This window comes from Leptonychotes weddellii, chromosome 8, assembly GCF_054177405.1.
Source record: "Leptonychotes weddellii isolate Sample4059 chromosome 8, ASM5417740v2, whole genome shotgun sequence".
NCBI lineage: Eukaryota > Metazoa > Chordata > Mammalia > Carnivora > Phocidae > Leptonychotes > Leptonychotes weddellii.
This window is the reverse complement of record NC_138376.1, coordinates 29,829,365-29,845,775: the sequence shown is the minus strand read 5'-3', so window position 1 is coordinate 29,845,775 and position 16,411 is coordinate 29,829,365. Positions and strand designations below refer to the sequence as shown.

General features: G+C 43.0%; 1 protein-coding gene across 1 annotated transcript in view; it reads right to left on the bottom strand.

Annotated features, from left to right (window-relative positions):
* Positions 1 to 524: 524 nt before the first annotated feature.
* DAAM2 (dishevelled associated activator of morphogenesis 2) overlaps positions 525 to 16,411 on the bottom strand; it is a 117,344-nt gene continuing 101,457 nt past the window's right edge. Inside the window, exons 18-23 of the mRNA XM_081827550.1 lie at positions 7,594 to 7,771; positions 7,327 to 7,434; positions 6,351 to 6,411; positions 5,068 to 5,199; positions 3,844 to 4,014; positions 525 to 3,621 (exon numbers count right to left, since the gene is read on the bottom strand). Of these exons, the coding sequence (XP_081683676.1) occupies positions 3,400 to 3,621; positions 3,844 to 4,014; positions 5,068 to 5,199; positions 6,351 to 6,411; positions 7,327 to 7,434; positions 7,594 to 7,771 (872 nt within the window). The 3' untranslated portion in view covers positions 525 to 3,399. The remainder of the gene's footprint in view (positions 3,622 to 3,843; positions 4,015 to 5,067; positions 5,200 to 6,350; positions 6,412 to 7,326; positions 7,435 to 7,593; positions 7,772 to 16,411) is intronic.

Genomic DNA, 16,411 nt, shown 5'->3' with positions numbered 1-16,411 from the left:
GAGCAGGAAGGGTGCTATAAAAGCCAAAGGGGCACATGCTCTGTAGATCCCCCGTCTTCCCTTGGGAGAAGGTAGGAGTGAAGTGGGAGGCCTAGAGATGCACCGCCTGCAGGAAGTGTCCAGTGGGGGTGTCCAAAGCTCAAGGGGGTGCACTTACTTAGAGGTTCCTGGTCTGCACATCCCCAGACACTGGACTGGTTGGCTGGGTTCGCCTCTGTGGGTAGGCATCTTCGAGTCTATCCTCGGTGGCACCCCCTGCCTGCCTGCTTCCCTCTGCCCTACACCCACGGGTGCTGGCGAATGTTTGACAACCAGCTCTTGGGAAAAGAAAAGGCCAAATTCCGTGGCCGATTTCACACTACCCGTACAATGTGAACCGGCTGGCAAAACTTTTGAAAATGTAAACGACTGGTGTTCTCAGAGTAGACATGAGCTGGCTCTAACCCTCCCCCCTGCGCCTGTGACTGCTCCCGAGCACACCTCACGTCCCCACACGGGAAGAAAGCACAGGTTTCAAGGCAGGCTGGATGGGGATGGTATGGATTTAATATTTTTTTAGTATTACAATATATTCTTATAAAAATGGTGCAGGTAAAAAGGACGCTGCAGATTTTGTACATTAGCCTCACTTGTCGTCTGAGACAGCTTGGTAAAGCAGCCAGGGCATGGAGGCATCCCTGGTAAAGGCTGGAGGAAAATGGCACCCCAGTTGGTAAAGATGGGATGGGGGTGGGGAGAGCCTGGACCAGACCCTTCCCTCTCCACCTGGAGAATTGTTTTTCCTCCTGCTGCCCCAAACACACCTGTCTTCCCTCACCGGGAAGGAGGTGTGGGTGCTGCTGCTGAGAAGGGGACAGGTTGGATTAGGTTAACTGAATTTTACATTGGACACAAAATTAGACAGCTGGAGGAATTTACCTGAAGGGAGCAGGAGAGGTGAGAAGGACACTGAGGAAAGACTAAGGAACAAATAGGCGTAAACATTTAGCATATCCAGGACCAACTCCTCCACCATCTCCACGGGGCCCCAGCCCCTTGCTGAGGCAACTGTGATGGTGCATGGTCCAAGGCACTGTTGTAGATCTGGCTATTCTACTGGCCAGAGATAGAAAATAATAAATAGAGAAGGAAAAAAATCTTTCAGGGTGAGAAGCCTGAGCCCTGGAACAAGGTATGTGTCCTCTGTAAACAGGTAAACCAAAGTGTGCTTTTCTGTGGATCCAGAATGTCTTGAACGACTTCTATATTCCTTGTCTTTCCTGGTGCGTATCCAGTCTTCCATGGCGAGTGGGAATGCCACAGTTTGAACATGCTGGTGATAGAAGCAGAGCCCGCCCCTGTCCCCTGCAGGGGAGGTTGACCTCAGCCCAGCCAGTTTGGGAGAGGACCTTCAGAGACCCCACCCATGACCTTCCCATCATCCCAACGCCGGCTTCTGGTGGGGGGGTTGGGGCGCGCTGCTGGGTAGACAGATGGGTATAACAGAGCCCTCTGCAGCTGTTCTTCCTCGAAGCCTTCATCTTGCATTCACCTGGACTCCAGGATGGCCTCTTCCCCTCTAGCCTGGCCTCTTCCCCTCTAGCCTGGCCAGGCTTGCATTTGCTCACATCCCTCCCCGCCTCAAACCAACACATGCTGGGCTCACCAACACTATGCCCCCCGCCCTGCCGCCCCTGCAGCTACTCTGGCCCTACCCTAGGAGTCTGATGTAGGGAAAAGATGATAAGCAGCTGAGGAGTGGGCCTAGTCCACCAGTGTGGCCACTGGCAATAACCCTGAGCTGGAGGAGTAGGTTGGAAGGTAAGAAACAGAAGGGCCGGGGAGATAGAATGGCAAGGAGCTGGTTGATGGAGAGTCAGGCAGGCCGGACTCTAAGGATAATAGGTCAACTCTAGGGCAAAGAAATGGATTGAAAAGACAAACCTTGATGGAGTTGACCTTTCCTTCTTTCAGAAGATAGAAGTTTTGTTTAGACACAGCCATTGTTCCCCACCCCACCTCCAACCAAGGACAGCTCAAGATGGACAGAATGGAAGGTGGGAGTGGATGGGAGGACCAGAATGGACCCCTGGGAAGTCCGACTGAAGAACTGAATTGAGAGGTGGGTCCGAGCCCCCATCCCATCTCTGGTACCCAGCCTTCTGCCCTTGGTTCCTTCAGGCAGTGCACCCCCCGGGAAACTGCTTCTCCTCCATATCCCATCTCCCTAGCTTCCCCTGCCTGCTCTGGCCCCCAGTTTGAATGCCTCAGCGATCACATGTAAATGCAGAGGGCAGCTCTGGCCTTTCGGACCATCTCAGGACACCCCAGGGCCAGCCTTAGCCAGGTCCACGTGGTTTGAAGCGGTCTTCCGCAGGCTGGACAGAGGGGGAGGTCCCCGTGGCTTCTGCCCTGAGACAGACCTTAGAGAAAGAGTTTGGGGTCTGATGAACAGGAAGTGGTAGATCAGGGAGCACCAGAGTGGAGCTAGGCATTCAAGTGCTGCCCTCTAGTGAGGGGCTATCAGAATTCCCAGCCAACAGCTGTGGTCACTGTCTCGCTTCAAGACTGGTTGGGTTGTACAGAGGATGTGTGAGGAGAGCTTTGTTCCAGGGTCCCTAGGCCCAAGGCACGAGGTGTGGTGATGATCGGGGTCTTTCTCGAACCCCTTACCAGATTCATCAAGTACCTGCTCATGAGCCATAGTTGTGGGAACCCAAAGGTGAGCGTTCTGAGATTCAGGATTAGTAGATAGGAGGGAGATGGCGGTAGGGAAGGAAGGGAGAGACTTAAGACATGCGAAAGAGGGGCCAAAGGACTTGTGATGTAGGAAACAGGCACTGCTACTCTGTGTCCTGGTGACTTGGTCCCTGTATCGTCTTCCCAGCACTTTTTTGAAACCTATCTAGCTAGACTATCTAATGCCTCTTCCTTTTCCATCCAAGAGGAAAGTTTGCCCCCAGATCCATGTTCCATTAAGCCTCCTCTTGAGGGATGGGGGCCTGCATTCTCTCACCCTGGTCCTCAGGGGGCCCACCCCACCATGAACTCCCTACGCACATGAATCCAGACAAGGCCCGTGGACCTGTCCAATCCAGATCTGGAACAGTTGCGTGCCAACACGTATGTGCCCTTGCTGGGGTGGGGGTGGGGTGGCGGGGGGCAGGGCTCCTTCAGCAGGGCCTGCCAGGGATGTCTAAGTCCGCCTTGGATGCAGAAAGAATAACGGAACGGGAGATGTGAGGAGCCCCTCCAGGCAAGTGCGGGGACCCCTGGTCCTGCCACGCACTGCCCCCACCCCAGGGCCCAGCCCAGGGCCCGTTGCAACTGAGCACCAAATTGTCTAAGGATCACGGCCACCTCCGCTCAGCCCCTCAGCCCACCCCCGTCTCCTGCCTCCTGCTGTGGCCAGTCCCCAGGTCAATAATTTAGCCTGCTTATGGCCCGCTCCCGGGTGACTTCCAAGGCCTGGCTCCCCGACCGCTTGCGGCTGCGCTTCAGCTTGCATAAGTCCTTGTCGAACACTTCGCCCGAGCGCAGCGCTGACACCAGGTCGTCAAACTCGCCGCCTTCCTCCAGCGCGCTGCCCGCATGGGCCTTCCCCTGCCGCTGCCACCGCTCCCGTTCCCTCTGCTCCTTCAGCTGCAGGAGGAGGAAGCGTGAGAGGTGGGCTGAGGCCAGAGCAGCCACCCACAGTCCAGCTGTCAAACGAACGGCCTCCCAGCAGGCACGAACTCCAACCTGTGCACCCTGAGGCCTGTGTTGACCAGCTGGCCCCACTTTCCTGCTTCCTGAGACACCCTGTACCTCCCTGCTGCCTCCTGCTCTCCCCCAGTAGCATCCCACTCAGCCCAGCCCTCTCACCATGGTTTCCATGCGTGCCCGCCGTTCCTCCTCCTCTTTCCTCTTCCTCATGGCCTCCAGGTCCTGCCGGGCCTCCGAGAAGGCCTGCAGGAAGGTGTCAAAGATTCCAAAGAATTCGTCTGGTTGCATCTTGCTGTCCTGCTCCCCAAAGTGCACCAGGGCCTTGGAGAACTGTTAGGGGGAAAGGGGTGGTGAGAGTCTGCCCCCGCCCCAAAGCATGGTGGCTCAGCCCGTGTGGTGAGTTGGGTTCCAGTCAGCACAGAGCCCAGTCCAAGGCCGGGGACCTTTGACAGAGGGGAGCAGGGCTGGAGAGGGGGAGACACCTGCTATCATCAGGGCAGGGACAAGGCTGAAGGAAAAGCTTGAGGGTGACACCAAGGGGTGGTTGGGAATTCAAGCTGGCTGACAGAGGCTGCCCAAAGCTACCATTGGGTCTGTTATGGTGTAGGTATGGGATCAGGAGTTGCAGACCTTGGGAAGTACTTCCTAAGGTCACAAACTCAAGAGGACCCAGCGATCATATAGTTATTGGGCTAATTTAACTCCTCTGTGCCTCAGTTTCCTCAGCTGTAAAATGGGGACAATAGATTCTACCTCATAGTGTTGTGAGGGTAAGGTGAGTTAATAGATGTAAAACATTAGCTCTAATTGTGTGTGTCAGGCACTGTTCTGACATTTATTGACAGCTACCATCTCTAATTCAACCCAGAGTGTGCCTGGACCAGCGTGGGCATCTCAGGCTTACCCCAGACCTCCTGAGTGAGGACCCCTACCAATGGGGTCCATGAGGATGTTGGAAAGCCAGGAAGAGGCAACAGCAACTGTGACCAAAGCTGAGCTCTGGAGTCAGGATTCTAACCCAGCTCTGTCCATCACATCTGGGAAACCTTGGGCAAGTTTCTTAACCTCTCTATATCTCAGTGTACATACTTGTACAATGGGGTAATAACCTTTTAAGGTTATTTAAGGTAGGTCATGTGATAAATAATGTAAAATACCACATGGTACCTACACCTGGTGAATGGCTTATGATCTTTGCAACAGATTTGCTATTGCTTTTCTTAAGGGAGTGAGGAAATTATTTTTCCTCAAAGCTCTGTGACTCTGGGTTTGTCCCTCTGGGCCATCTGGGGTAGGAATGGGTGAAGGAGCTGTGTCTACGTAAAAAGTTGAGGGGGGAGGGGTTAGGATGGGGGTCAGACTGGGAGCTTGGGCCACACTTACCTTGTCCCTGGCCTCATTCAGTTGGTCTTCCAGCTCTGAGAAGCTAAAGCTGGAGACAGTGATGAAGTCACTCATGACAGGGACAAACTTGTCATTCGGTTCACGTGCCTGGCGCTTCTGATATTCCAGCTCCTGAGGAGGAAGAGTGATATGCTGGTTAGATGGGTACCAGCATAAAAGTCAGGAATTCTGAGGGTCACCACATCTCACACCCTTCCCTGCCTCAGATCTCACAATCTTTGCCACCCTTAGAATTGTGTGAGACATCCCTCATGCACCACTGCCATCTTTCTTTCTCCAGATGCTTGCCTCCCAGTGTGGTCTGGGACCAGCAACAGCATCACCTGGGACATCTGAAGAAATACAGACACTCAGGCTCTAGCCCAGACCTAGGGAATCTGCATTTCAACAAGACCTGTAGGTGATGCATGTGCAGAATCAAGTGTGAGATGCATTTCTAAATCTCCTAGCTGATAACGGATGCTGCTGGTCATGGGCCATGCTTTGAGTAGCACTTTAAAGGGCTATAAATTGGAAATTGCCCCCTCCACCACCACAGTGGCAATGGAAAGTTCTTTCTCATATTTACCTTCATTCTCTAACTCATTCTCCCCTTACCTGCCTACCACCCCCTTCCCCCAGTGAAGATGGGAAGGGTCTCGAGTTCCTAAATGTGGATGACAAAGGATTGGGGCCATTGCCATATGGGACTAGGCTAGCCTAGGGCCAGAGACCATATCATCTGAGAAGCCATCAGAGCAGGAATGGTGATGACTAGACACCTGGGTGCAGCCCCCAGATCCTCTACTGACCCAGGGAGAAGAGACATAAGGCAGGAATTTCTGGGGATAGCTGTGCCCAGTGTCACACACTATGGGCTACCTGTGCCTAATTGGCTTCCAAGAGATGTAGATACTCTTTCCTATCCACTTGAATTAGACTTAAGCATGGGGCCAATTTATGATTCATTCTCCTCTAGTGCCCAATACACATGCTGGACAGTAACGTCGCTCGTCTCAGATGTCCCCTCATTGAGAGTCTAAATTTAAGCCCTAAATAATCCAGTCATCCTTTCCTATGGGCTAGCTCTGTCGCTGCCTATCACTTGGTCAAATGGCAGACCCCCAGATAGTAGGCCTCCAGATGGCAGACCCTGTCTGATGCATTTCTGTGTCCCAAAGTTCCTGTCTGGGGTGCTAGAATAACTGGCACAGGGTATGGCCTTCAGCACAGACACAGGCAGCACCCCCTCAAACCCAGGCAGGCATAGATGATGTACTCACCACCTCAACTGCTCTGAGGCCCCTCCTGAGGTTGCCCACCTCCTTCTCCAGCTCTGCCAGGCTGTGGGAAGACACACAGGAAGGGAGAATTGCTGAGGGTGGTTCAGGCAGATGGCAGTGCCAAGTGCAATGACCTTGGAGTCAGTAGACCCATGCTCCAGCCCTGCTAAATCACCTCCCCTCTGTGCTCTGTCTGTGCTTCTATAAAATAACAGGGGTAAAACTTATATTCTGAAGATCCTTCCAGATCAGAAATGTTACGTTGAATATTAGGTTTCTAACACATGGCTTCTGACTTGAATTCTTTTTGATACCAGCAGGTAATACTTAAAACTCTTAATATGGTGTCCTGCATGCAGTAAGCACTTGTTGCATATTAGCCATTTTCCACTGCATTTCTGCTTCTGTTGGAGATGCTTCTATCAGCCTGTGGCTGTTGGGGTCTGACTTCTTGCCTGTAGCAGATATCATTTGTGTCACATCCATATCTCCTTGGACCATCCATTGTAGTGTACAATCCTGACTTCCAATGATGCGAGCACTTTCTCTGGATCCCAGAGCTCCCTCTGCCTGTACCTATGTCCAGAGTCATGCCCTGCCCAGAGACACTCAGCCAATGACTGACAGGAGATGGGGTATGATATCCTAGCTCCCTCACCTCTCAGATGGGATAAGTTGAATAAGTGTCCTAAGCGGTCTCATAGACTTCCCTGGAGGGATGTCCCAGGGGTAGCTGGCTTAATAATACTTCCGTTATTAGTATTCTTCCCACCCCTGGCTCACTTCCCCACTGTGTTTCCTAGGAGCATGTCTGAAATAAGGATTTGAGAACAAGTAGCCAGTCTTCATTTGGTTCTCCTAAAAGCAGACCCTGAGACACTGCCCATTCCTAGTCATCCCACAGTAGCAATGAAAGGAAATTTAGACAAGAGTGCTGTGATCACAGGGAGAAAGAAGACTTGGAAGGGCCCCTCACTTGACTTTGGCAGCTTCTGGAAGATGCTGTAGCTCTGAGGGCATGTTTAGGATGTCAGGGAAGTGCTTCTCCAGGATCATGATCAGGTAATGGAGCAGAGAGATGTTTCTGTGGATGAAAGTTCAGGGGTAAAGGAATGAAGGCCAGGAAGAAACTAGGGGGAGGGGTCAGGGGGAAAAGGCAAGGAGTTAGGGTTGGAAATGGGAGGAGGAAGGGAGAGGCCAGGGTGGGGTAAGATGGAAGATAAGGAAGCAGACAAGATCCCACCTGTCAATGCTGGATTTGGTATCTGCAATCTTGTTGAGGCTGGCCACCCGGAACCCATAGGCACCCCCACGCTGCCCTTTGTTCATGAAGTTGCCAATGGCCAGGATGACCTCAAGCATCTGCCTTAAACGCTTGCTGCGGATCAGCTCCCGGGAGGCCAGCAGGATAGCTAGGAGAGGAGGGGCAGATCAGAGCCCTGCAGAGACTGGGCCAGGGCAGCTGGTCCCCTTGAATGCCAGGATGATGCCACCACGAAGTCTAGTCTTCAACTCTCAGAGGGGCAGAGACGATACCCACACCTCAACAGATTGATTTACTCCGTACCTGCCCACTTCCAAGGGAAGCAGGTAAATTTGCCGAAAGCCAATTCAACAAATAGCCCATTCTCAGAATGTGCCAATTCTTGTTAATATATTTAAAGAATATCTTTTCTTGCATATATCCAAAGGTTATTAATAATTCTTTATATGGATATACACAAGAATATAATACTTTTACTTTTTTAAACTTAGTGATTAAAATTTTAAATTTCAGCATTTTACATATTATGGGACTGTTTCTGCCTCTTTTGAAATGCTGTCTTATTTTTTTTTTGAAAGAAAATACCTGTCAAATTATAACATGTCACCAATATAATATTCCCATATTTTTGTTCTATAATATAATGGTATGCCTTGTAGTTGATGGTATCTTTGATTTAATAGTTTACTTGAAATCTTGTTGAATATCATTTAAGTTTTTTTCCCAACTTTTAAGCATTTTAATAATTTCTCCCCAATGCCTTAAATGATACATTTGCTAGAAATACAAACTAAGATTAACAGTAACTGAAACTTCAGTATTTCATTCCAGTTTGGATGCTCTAGCCCATCTTCAGGTATTATGCACTTCTGGCAGATGCACAAAATTGGGATACAAATACAAATTTTGGCTACTAGTTATGGAATATGCTTTTCGATTATTAAGAGTGGTGATAGGAATACCAAACCATCCCATGATTTTCAGCTTATGCCAAATTGAACATTCCATAAGATGTTGCTATGGATCTAAAATGAGAACCATCTAACCAAAAGTTTGCAGAAATCTTCAAAAACAGTTAAAAGTAAATAATTGTAAAAAAAAAAAAAAAAAGCTGTAATGTGGAGATCCCCAGGACCTCCCAGCTTGTACCCACTTCAGCCTCAGCTGTCCTTCCAGGACACTCTCTGTGCAGAGAGCCCCATGACCACCCTGGCCTGCAACCACTTCAGCTCCAGCCATCCCACCAGGGTGACCCCAGCCCACACCAGCCACAGCCCCAGCCAGCCAAAGTCACCAGACACACAGACACACATAGCCTACACAGGGGATGACCATACACAAGACCATTCCTCCAAATTTTAGAGAAGTAGCTGTTCTGCCTATTCATAGAAATAAAGACTGAAAGTCAAGCAAAATGGGGAGATAGAAGAATATGCTCCAAACAAAACAAAACCTCAAAAAAAGAACAAAATGAAATGGAGATAAGCAATATGCCTGATAAAGAGTTTAACAAAGAGAAGATATGAAAAAAAAAGTTGAGTTAAAGAACATAAATGAAAAATATACTAGAGGGAATCAACAGATTAGCAGATGAAGAAGAAGAGATCAGCAATCTAGAAGACAGGGTAATAGAAAACAAACAAGCTGAACAGCAAAAAGAAAAGGGTTATAAATGAGGACAAGTTAAGTGATCTCTTGGACAACATCAAGTGAATAAACATTCACATTATAGGGGTCCCAGAAAAAGAGAAAAGGGGGCAGAAAACTTACTTGAAGAAATAATAGCTGAAACTTTCTTAACCTGGGGAAGGAAACTGACATCTAGGTTCAGGAAGCACAGAGAGTTCCAAATAATATGAACCCAAGGAGGTCTATACTATGACATGCAATAACTAAAATATCAAAGATTAAAGATAGAGAATTTTAAAAACAGCAAGACAGAAGGAAAGTTACATACAAGGGAAACCCCCATAAGACTGTCAGCTGATTTTTCAGCAGCAACTTTGCAGGCCAGAAGGGAGTGGCAGGATATATTCAAAGAGCTTAAAGGGAAAAAATCTATAACCAAGAATACTTTACCCAACAAGATTATCATTCAGGATCGAAGGAGAGAGAAAAGAGTTTCCCAGGCAAACAAAAATTAAAGGTGTTCACTACCAGTAAACCATCCTTACAAGAAATGTTAAAGGGACTTCTTTAAGTGGAAAAGAAAAGGCCATAACTAGAAGTAAAAAAAAACAAACAAAAACAAAACGCATATATATAAAGATGTAAAATATGACACCATATACATAAAATGTGGAGTGGGGGGGAAGTAAAAAAGTTATTTTAGAATGTGTTCAAACTTAAGTGACCATCAACTTAATATAGACTACTATATACTTAGAATGTTATATATGAACCTCATGGTAGCCACAAATGCAAAATCTGTAATAGATACACAAAAAAATAAAACCAAGATTAACACTAAAGGAAGTCACTAATCACAAGGAAAGAGAGCAAGAGAAGAAGAAAGGAACAGAGAAGAACTACAAAAACAACCAGAAAACAAATAACAAAATGACAATAGTATATAACTTTTGATAATTACTTTAAATGCAAATGGTCTAAATGTTCTAGAGTGGCATGATGGATTAAAAAAAAATTCCTCTACATGCTGCCTGTAAGAGATTCACTTCAGACATAAAGACATACAGACTAAAAGTGAAAGGATAGAAAAGAGATATTCCATGAAATGGAAGGAAAAAAAAGCCAGGGTGGCAATACTTACACAAAATGATTTTAAACCAAAGATTGCAATAAGAGACAAAGAAGGGCATTACATAATGATAAAGGGGTCAATCCAACAAGAGGATATAACCATTGTAAATATCTATGCACCCAACATTGGAGCACCTAAATACATAAAGCAAATATTAACAGACATAAAGAGAGAAACTGGCAATAATACAATAATAGCAGGGACTTTAACATCCCATTTACATCAATGGATAGATAATCCAGGCAGAAAAATCAATAAGGAAATAGTGTTGCTCAGTGACACATCAGACCAGACGGACTTAGGTATACACAGAACATTCCATCCCCAAATGACAAAATACACTTTACAAGTGCACATAGAACATTTTCCAGGATAGATCACATGTTAGGCCACAAAACAGTCTTAATAAATTCAAGATTGAAATTATATCATGCATCTTTTCTGAACACAATAGTATGAAACTAGAAATCAATCACAAGAAAAAACTGGAAAAACACAAACACATGGAAGCTAACAACATGTACTAAACAGCCAATGGGTCAATAAGAAATGACAGGAAATCAAAAAATACATGGAAACAATGAAAATGAAACCACAATTATCCAAAATCTTTGGGACTCAGCAAAAGCAGTTCAAAAAGGGAAATTTATAGCAGTACAGGTCTACTTGAAATAAAAGAGATCTCAATCTAACCTTATACCTAAAAGAACGAGGGGGAAAAAAAGTCCAAGGTGAATAGAAGGAAGGAAATAAAAGAGCAGAAATAAATGAAATAGAGCCTTTTAAAAAAATGGAAAAGATCAATGAAACCAAGAGCTGGTTTTTTGAAAAGACAGGCGGAAGTGATAAGCCTTTAGTCCTATTCATCAAGAAAAAAGGACACAAATGACTAAAATCAGAAATGAAAGAAGTGACAACTGACACCACAGAAATACCAAGGATTATGAGAGTACTATGAAAAATTATATGCCAACAAATTGAACCTAAAAGAAATGGACAGAGCCCTAAGAACATATAATCTTCCAAAATTGAATTAGAAGGAAATAGAAAATCTGAACAGACCAACTACTAGTAACAAAATTGAATAAGTAATCCAAAAACTCCCCAATAAACAAAAGTCCAGAAGCAGACTGATTCACAGGTAAATTCTACTAACCATTTAAAGAAGGGTTAATACCTATTCTCAAGCTCTTTCAAAAAATAGTAGAGGGAGGAAATCTTCCAAATACATTCTATGAAGACAGCACTACCCTGATATGAAAAGCAGACAAGACACTACAAAACAAACAAACAAACGAACAAACAAAACCTACAGGTCAATATCCCTGATGAACATAGATGTAAAAATCCTCAACAAAATATTAGCAAACTGCATTCAACAATACATTAAAAAAAACCCATTCACGAGCAAGTGGGTTTCATTCCAGGGATGCAAGGATGGTTCAATATTTATAAATCAACATGATACATCACATCAACAAGATAAAGGATAAAAACCATATGTTCATTTCAGTAGATGCAGAAAAAGCATTTGAAAAAATTCAACATCTGTTCATGAGAAAAACTTTCAACAAAGTAGTTTTAGAGGGAACATGCCTCAACATGATAATGATCATATATGAAAAACCTATAACTATCATCATACTCTATGGTAAAAAACAAAGCTTTTCCTTTAATATCAGGAATAAGACAAAGATGTCTACTCTCACCACTTTTATTTAACATAGTAGTGGAAGTCCTAGCCACAGCAATCAGACAAGAAATAAGAGGTATCCAAATTGATAAGGAAGAAGTTAAACTATCACTACTTGTAGATGACATGATACTATACAGAGAAAACCCTAAAGACTCTACTAAAAATCTATTAGAATAAATGAATTCAGTAAAGTAGCAGGATTCAAAATTAATACATAGAAATTGGTTGCATTTCTATACACTAATGGTGAAGCCAAAGAGAAATTAAGAAAATAATTCCATTTACAATTGTACCAAAAAGACCTGGGAATAAACTAATGAGGTAAAAGACCTGTACTCTGAAAACTATAAAACACTGATGAAAGAAATAGAAAATAAAACAAATGGAAAGATATTCCACACTTGTGGATTGGAAGAATTAATATTATTAAAATGTCCATAATACCCAAAACAATCTACAGATTCAGTGCAATCCCTATCAAAGTACCAATCACATTTTTCACTGAACTAGAACAAAAAACCCTAAAATTTGTATGGAACCACAAAAGACTCCAAGTAGCCAAAACAATCTTGAGAAAGAAGAACATAGATGGAAGTATCACAACTGCAGATTTCAAGATATCCCACAAAGCTGTAGTAATCAAAACAGTATGATACTGGCACAAAAATAGACACATAGGTCAATAGAATAGTATAGAGAGCCCAGAAATAAACCCACAATTATATGGTCAATCTATGACAAAGGAGGCAAGAATTTACAATGGGGAAAAGATTACAAATGGTGCTAGCAAAACTGGACCACTTTCTTAAACCATACACAAAAATAAACTCAAAATGGATTGAAGACCTAAATGTGATACCACATTTTGTGAAACCACAAAACTAGAAGAAAACATGGGCAGTAATCTCTTTGACTTTGACCTTAGCAACATTTTCTTAGATATGTCTCCTTAGGCAGGGGAAAAAGGCAAAAATAAACTATTGGGACTACACCAAAATAAAAATCTTTTGCACAACAAAAGAAACCATCGACAGAACAAGGCAACCTACTAAATGGGAGAAATTAGCAAATGATATCTGATAAGGGGTTAATATCCAAAATATATAAAGAACTTATATAACTCAACATCAAAAAACAATCCAATTTCGGGGCACCTGGGTGGCTCAGTCGTTAAGCGTCTGCCTTCGGCTCAGGTCATGATTCCAGGGTCCTGGGATCAAGCCCCACATCGGGCTCCCTGCTCTGCAGGAAGCCTGCTTCTCCCTCTCCTGCTCCCCCTGCTTGTGTTCCCTCTCTCTCTGTGTCTCTCTCTGTCAAATAAATAAATAAAATCTTTTAAAAAAACAAAAAACAAAAAACAATCCAATTTAAAAATGGGCAGAAGACCTGAATAGACATTTCTCCAAAGAAGACATATAGATGGTCAACAGACACATCTGCTCAACATCACTGATCATGAAGGAAATGCAAATCAAAACCACAATGAGATATCACTTACACATGTCAGAATGGTTAAAATCAAAAAGATAATATTAACTGTTGTCAAGAATGTGGAGAAAAAGGAACTCTTGTGCGCTGTTGGTGGGAATGTAAATTGGTATAGCCACTGTGGAAAACAGTATGGAGGTTCCTCAAAAATTAAAAATAGAAATACTACATAATCCAATAATTCCACTGAGTATTTACCCAAAGAAAATGTAAACAGTAATTCAAAAAGACATCTATACCCCTATGTGTACTGCAGCATTATTTACAATAGATAAGATATAGAAGCAACCTAAGTGTCTACTAATAGATGAATGGATAAAGAAGATATAGTTGTGCAAAAGCTTTTTATTTTGGTATAGTCCCAATAGTTTATTTTTGCTGTTCCCCCTGCCAAAGGAGACATAGCTAGAAAAATGTTGCTTAAGGCTGATGTAAAGGACATTACTGTCTATGTTTTCTTCTAGGACTTTTATGGTTTCAGGTCTCACATTTAGGTCTTTAATCCATTTTGAGTTTATTTTTGTGTATGATGTAAGAAAGTTGTCCAGTTTCACTCTTTTGCATGTAGCTGTCTAGTTTTTCCAGCACCATTTGTTGAAGAGACTTTTTTCTCATTGTATATTCTTGCCCCCCTTGTAGATTAATTGACCATATAATTGTGGGCTCTCTATTCTGTTCCATTGATCTATGTGTCTATTTCTGTGCCAGTACCATACTAACAAAGAAAAAAAGAGACAAACTAGAAAACAGACTCATAAATATAAAGAACAAACTGGTAGTTTCCAGAGGGGAGGTTGGGGGGGGATGGGTGAAACAGGTGAAGGGGATTAAGAGTACACTTATTGTGATGAGTACCGAGTAATGTATAGAATTGTTGAATCCCTATAATGTACACCTAAAACTGAATATAACACTGTATGTTAATTATACTGGAATTAAAAAAATAAAAAGCCACTGCCTTAAATATATACAATTGTGAATCTTAAGTATATACACTTGTACACCTTAAATATATATATATAATTTTTGTCAATCATAGCTCAATAAAGCTGGGGGAAATTTTTCAGTACACCAAGAAAGAAAGAAGATACACACAATGGAATATTATTCATCCATAAAAATGCATGCGATCTTAACCATTTGTGACAACATGGATGGATCTAGAGAGTATAATGCTAAAGTAAAATAAGTCAGACAGAGAAAGACAAACACCATATGATTTTACTTATATGTGGAATCTAAAAAACGACTGGGGGTTGCAGAAAGGGAGGTAGGTGGGGGGATGGGATAACTGGGTGATGGGCATTAAGGAGGGCACATGATGTGATGGGCACTGGGTGTTATATGCAACTAATGAATCATTGAACATTATATCAAAAACTGATGATGTACTATATGTTAGCTCATTGATTTTAAATTAAAAAAAAAATTTAAAAAATAAAAAACAAAATGAACGAACAAGAACCAGACACAGACTCATAAATACAGAGAACAAACTGATGGTTGCCAGAAGGGAGAGAGGTGAGGGAATGGGTAAAATGAAAGAAGGGAAGTGACAGATACAGGCTTCCAGTAATGGAATAAATAAATCATGGAGATAAAATGTACAGCATGGGGAATATGGTCAATGCCATTATAATAGCCTTATATAGTGTAGCTACACTTGTGATGGACATAGCATAATATCAGACTTGTCCAATCTCTATACTGTACATCTGAAACTGATATAACATTGTGTGTCAACTATACTTTATATACACATCATGAAATTAGCAACAAAATAAAGGTATAAGTTTAAGTTGAAAAAAAAAATAAGCCATAAAAATGAATGATAAGTGTTGTCGGTACATATTCTATGACCTAATAACAGCATTACTCTTGATGGGTATTAGAGTGGTTTCTAGTCATTTTTTTTCTTAAATTATGAACAGATTGGTTAAATAAATTATGGTATTCATACAATGGGAAAAAATGCAGCACTGAAAATGAATAACTCACCGCTACATGTAACAATAGGGTAACTTACAAGGATAATGCTGAACAAAAGGAACCAACATAAAATTATCCATACTATAGTATACTGTTTCTATAAAGTTCAAGACAGACAAAACTTTTAAAGAAGGTGGACAGAGCAATGGTTGCAGGGGGTAATGTTTGAGAGAGGACATGAGGAAGGGCTGTTTAGGGCTGGCAACATTCCAGTTCTTGACTTGGGTGTTGATTTCACAGGTGAGTTCAGTTTATGATAATTCATCAAGTAGGACACTTGTGATTTATGTACCTTTCTATATGCATATTTGAATAAAAAGTTTACTTTTATATGTAGTTTTTAAAAGTTTTTGGCAATTCATATTGGTTAGGATAGTTTTTCTAAAGTTGATATGCTATTTGAGAAATTTGCAAAAGAATCCTCCTAAAAATGCTAAAATGTTGGCAAAACAGAAATAGACAAGAGTTCAAAGGAAATCAGTATAAATGGGAAAACTCCCATTGCAATGCAGACATTTTAGATAAAGTCATAAGAATAATATATTCGTGAATATATTCATAAGAATGTTTACATTTGAAACTATATTCATCTTGACTATATTCAGTAAATGTATTCAAAATGAGAATCAGTAAATTTGGTATATCCAGCAATGAGCATATTCATAAGAATATATTCAAGAAAAATATGTTTCATGAATATATTCATAGAATTGGCAAATCTGTCAAATTTGGTGAATTGGGGGGGCGGAGCAAGATGGCGGAGGAGTAGGAGACCTGGATTTCGTCTCCTCTCAGGAATTCAGCTGGATAGGGATCAAACCATTCTGAACACCTACAAACTCAACAGGAGATGGAAGAAAAGA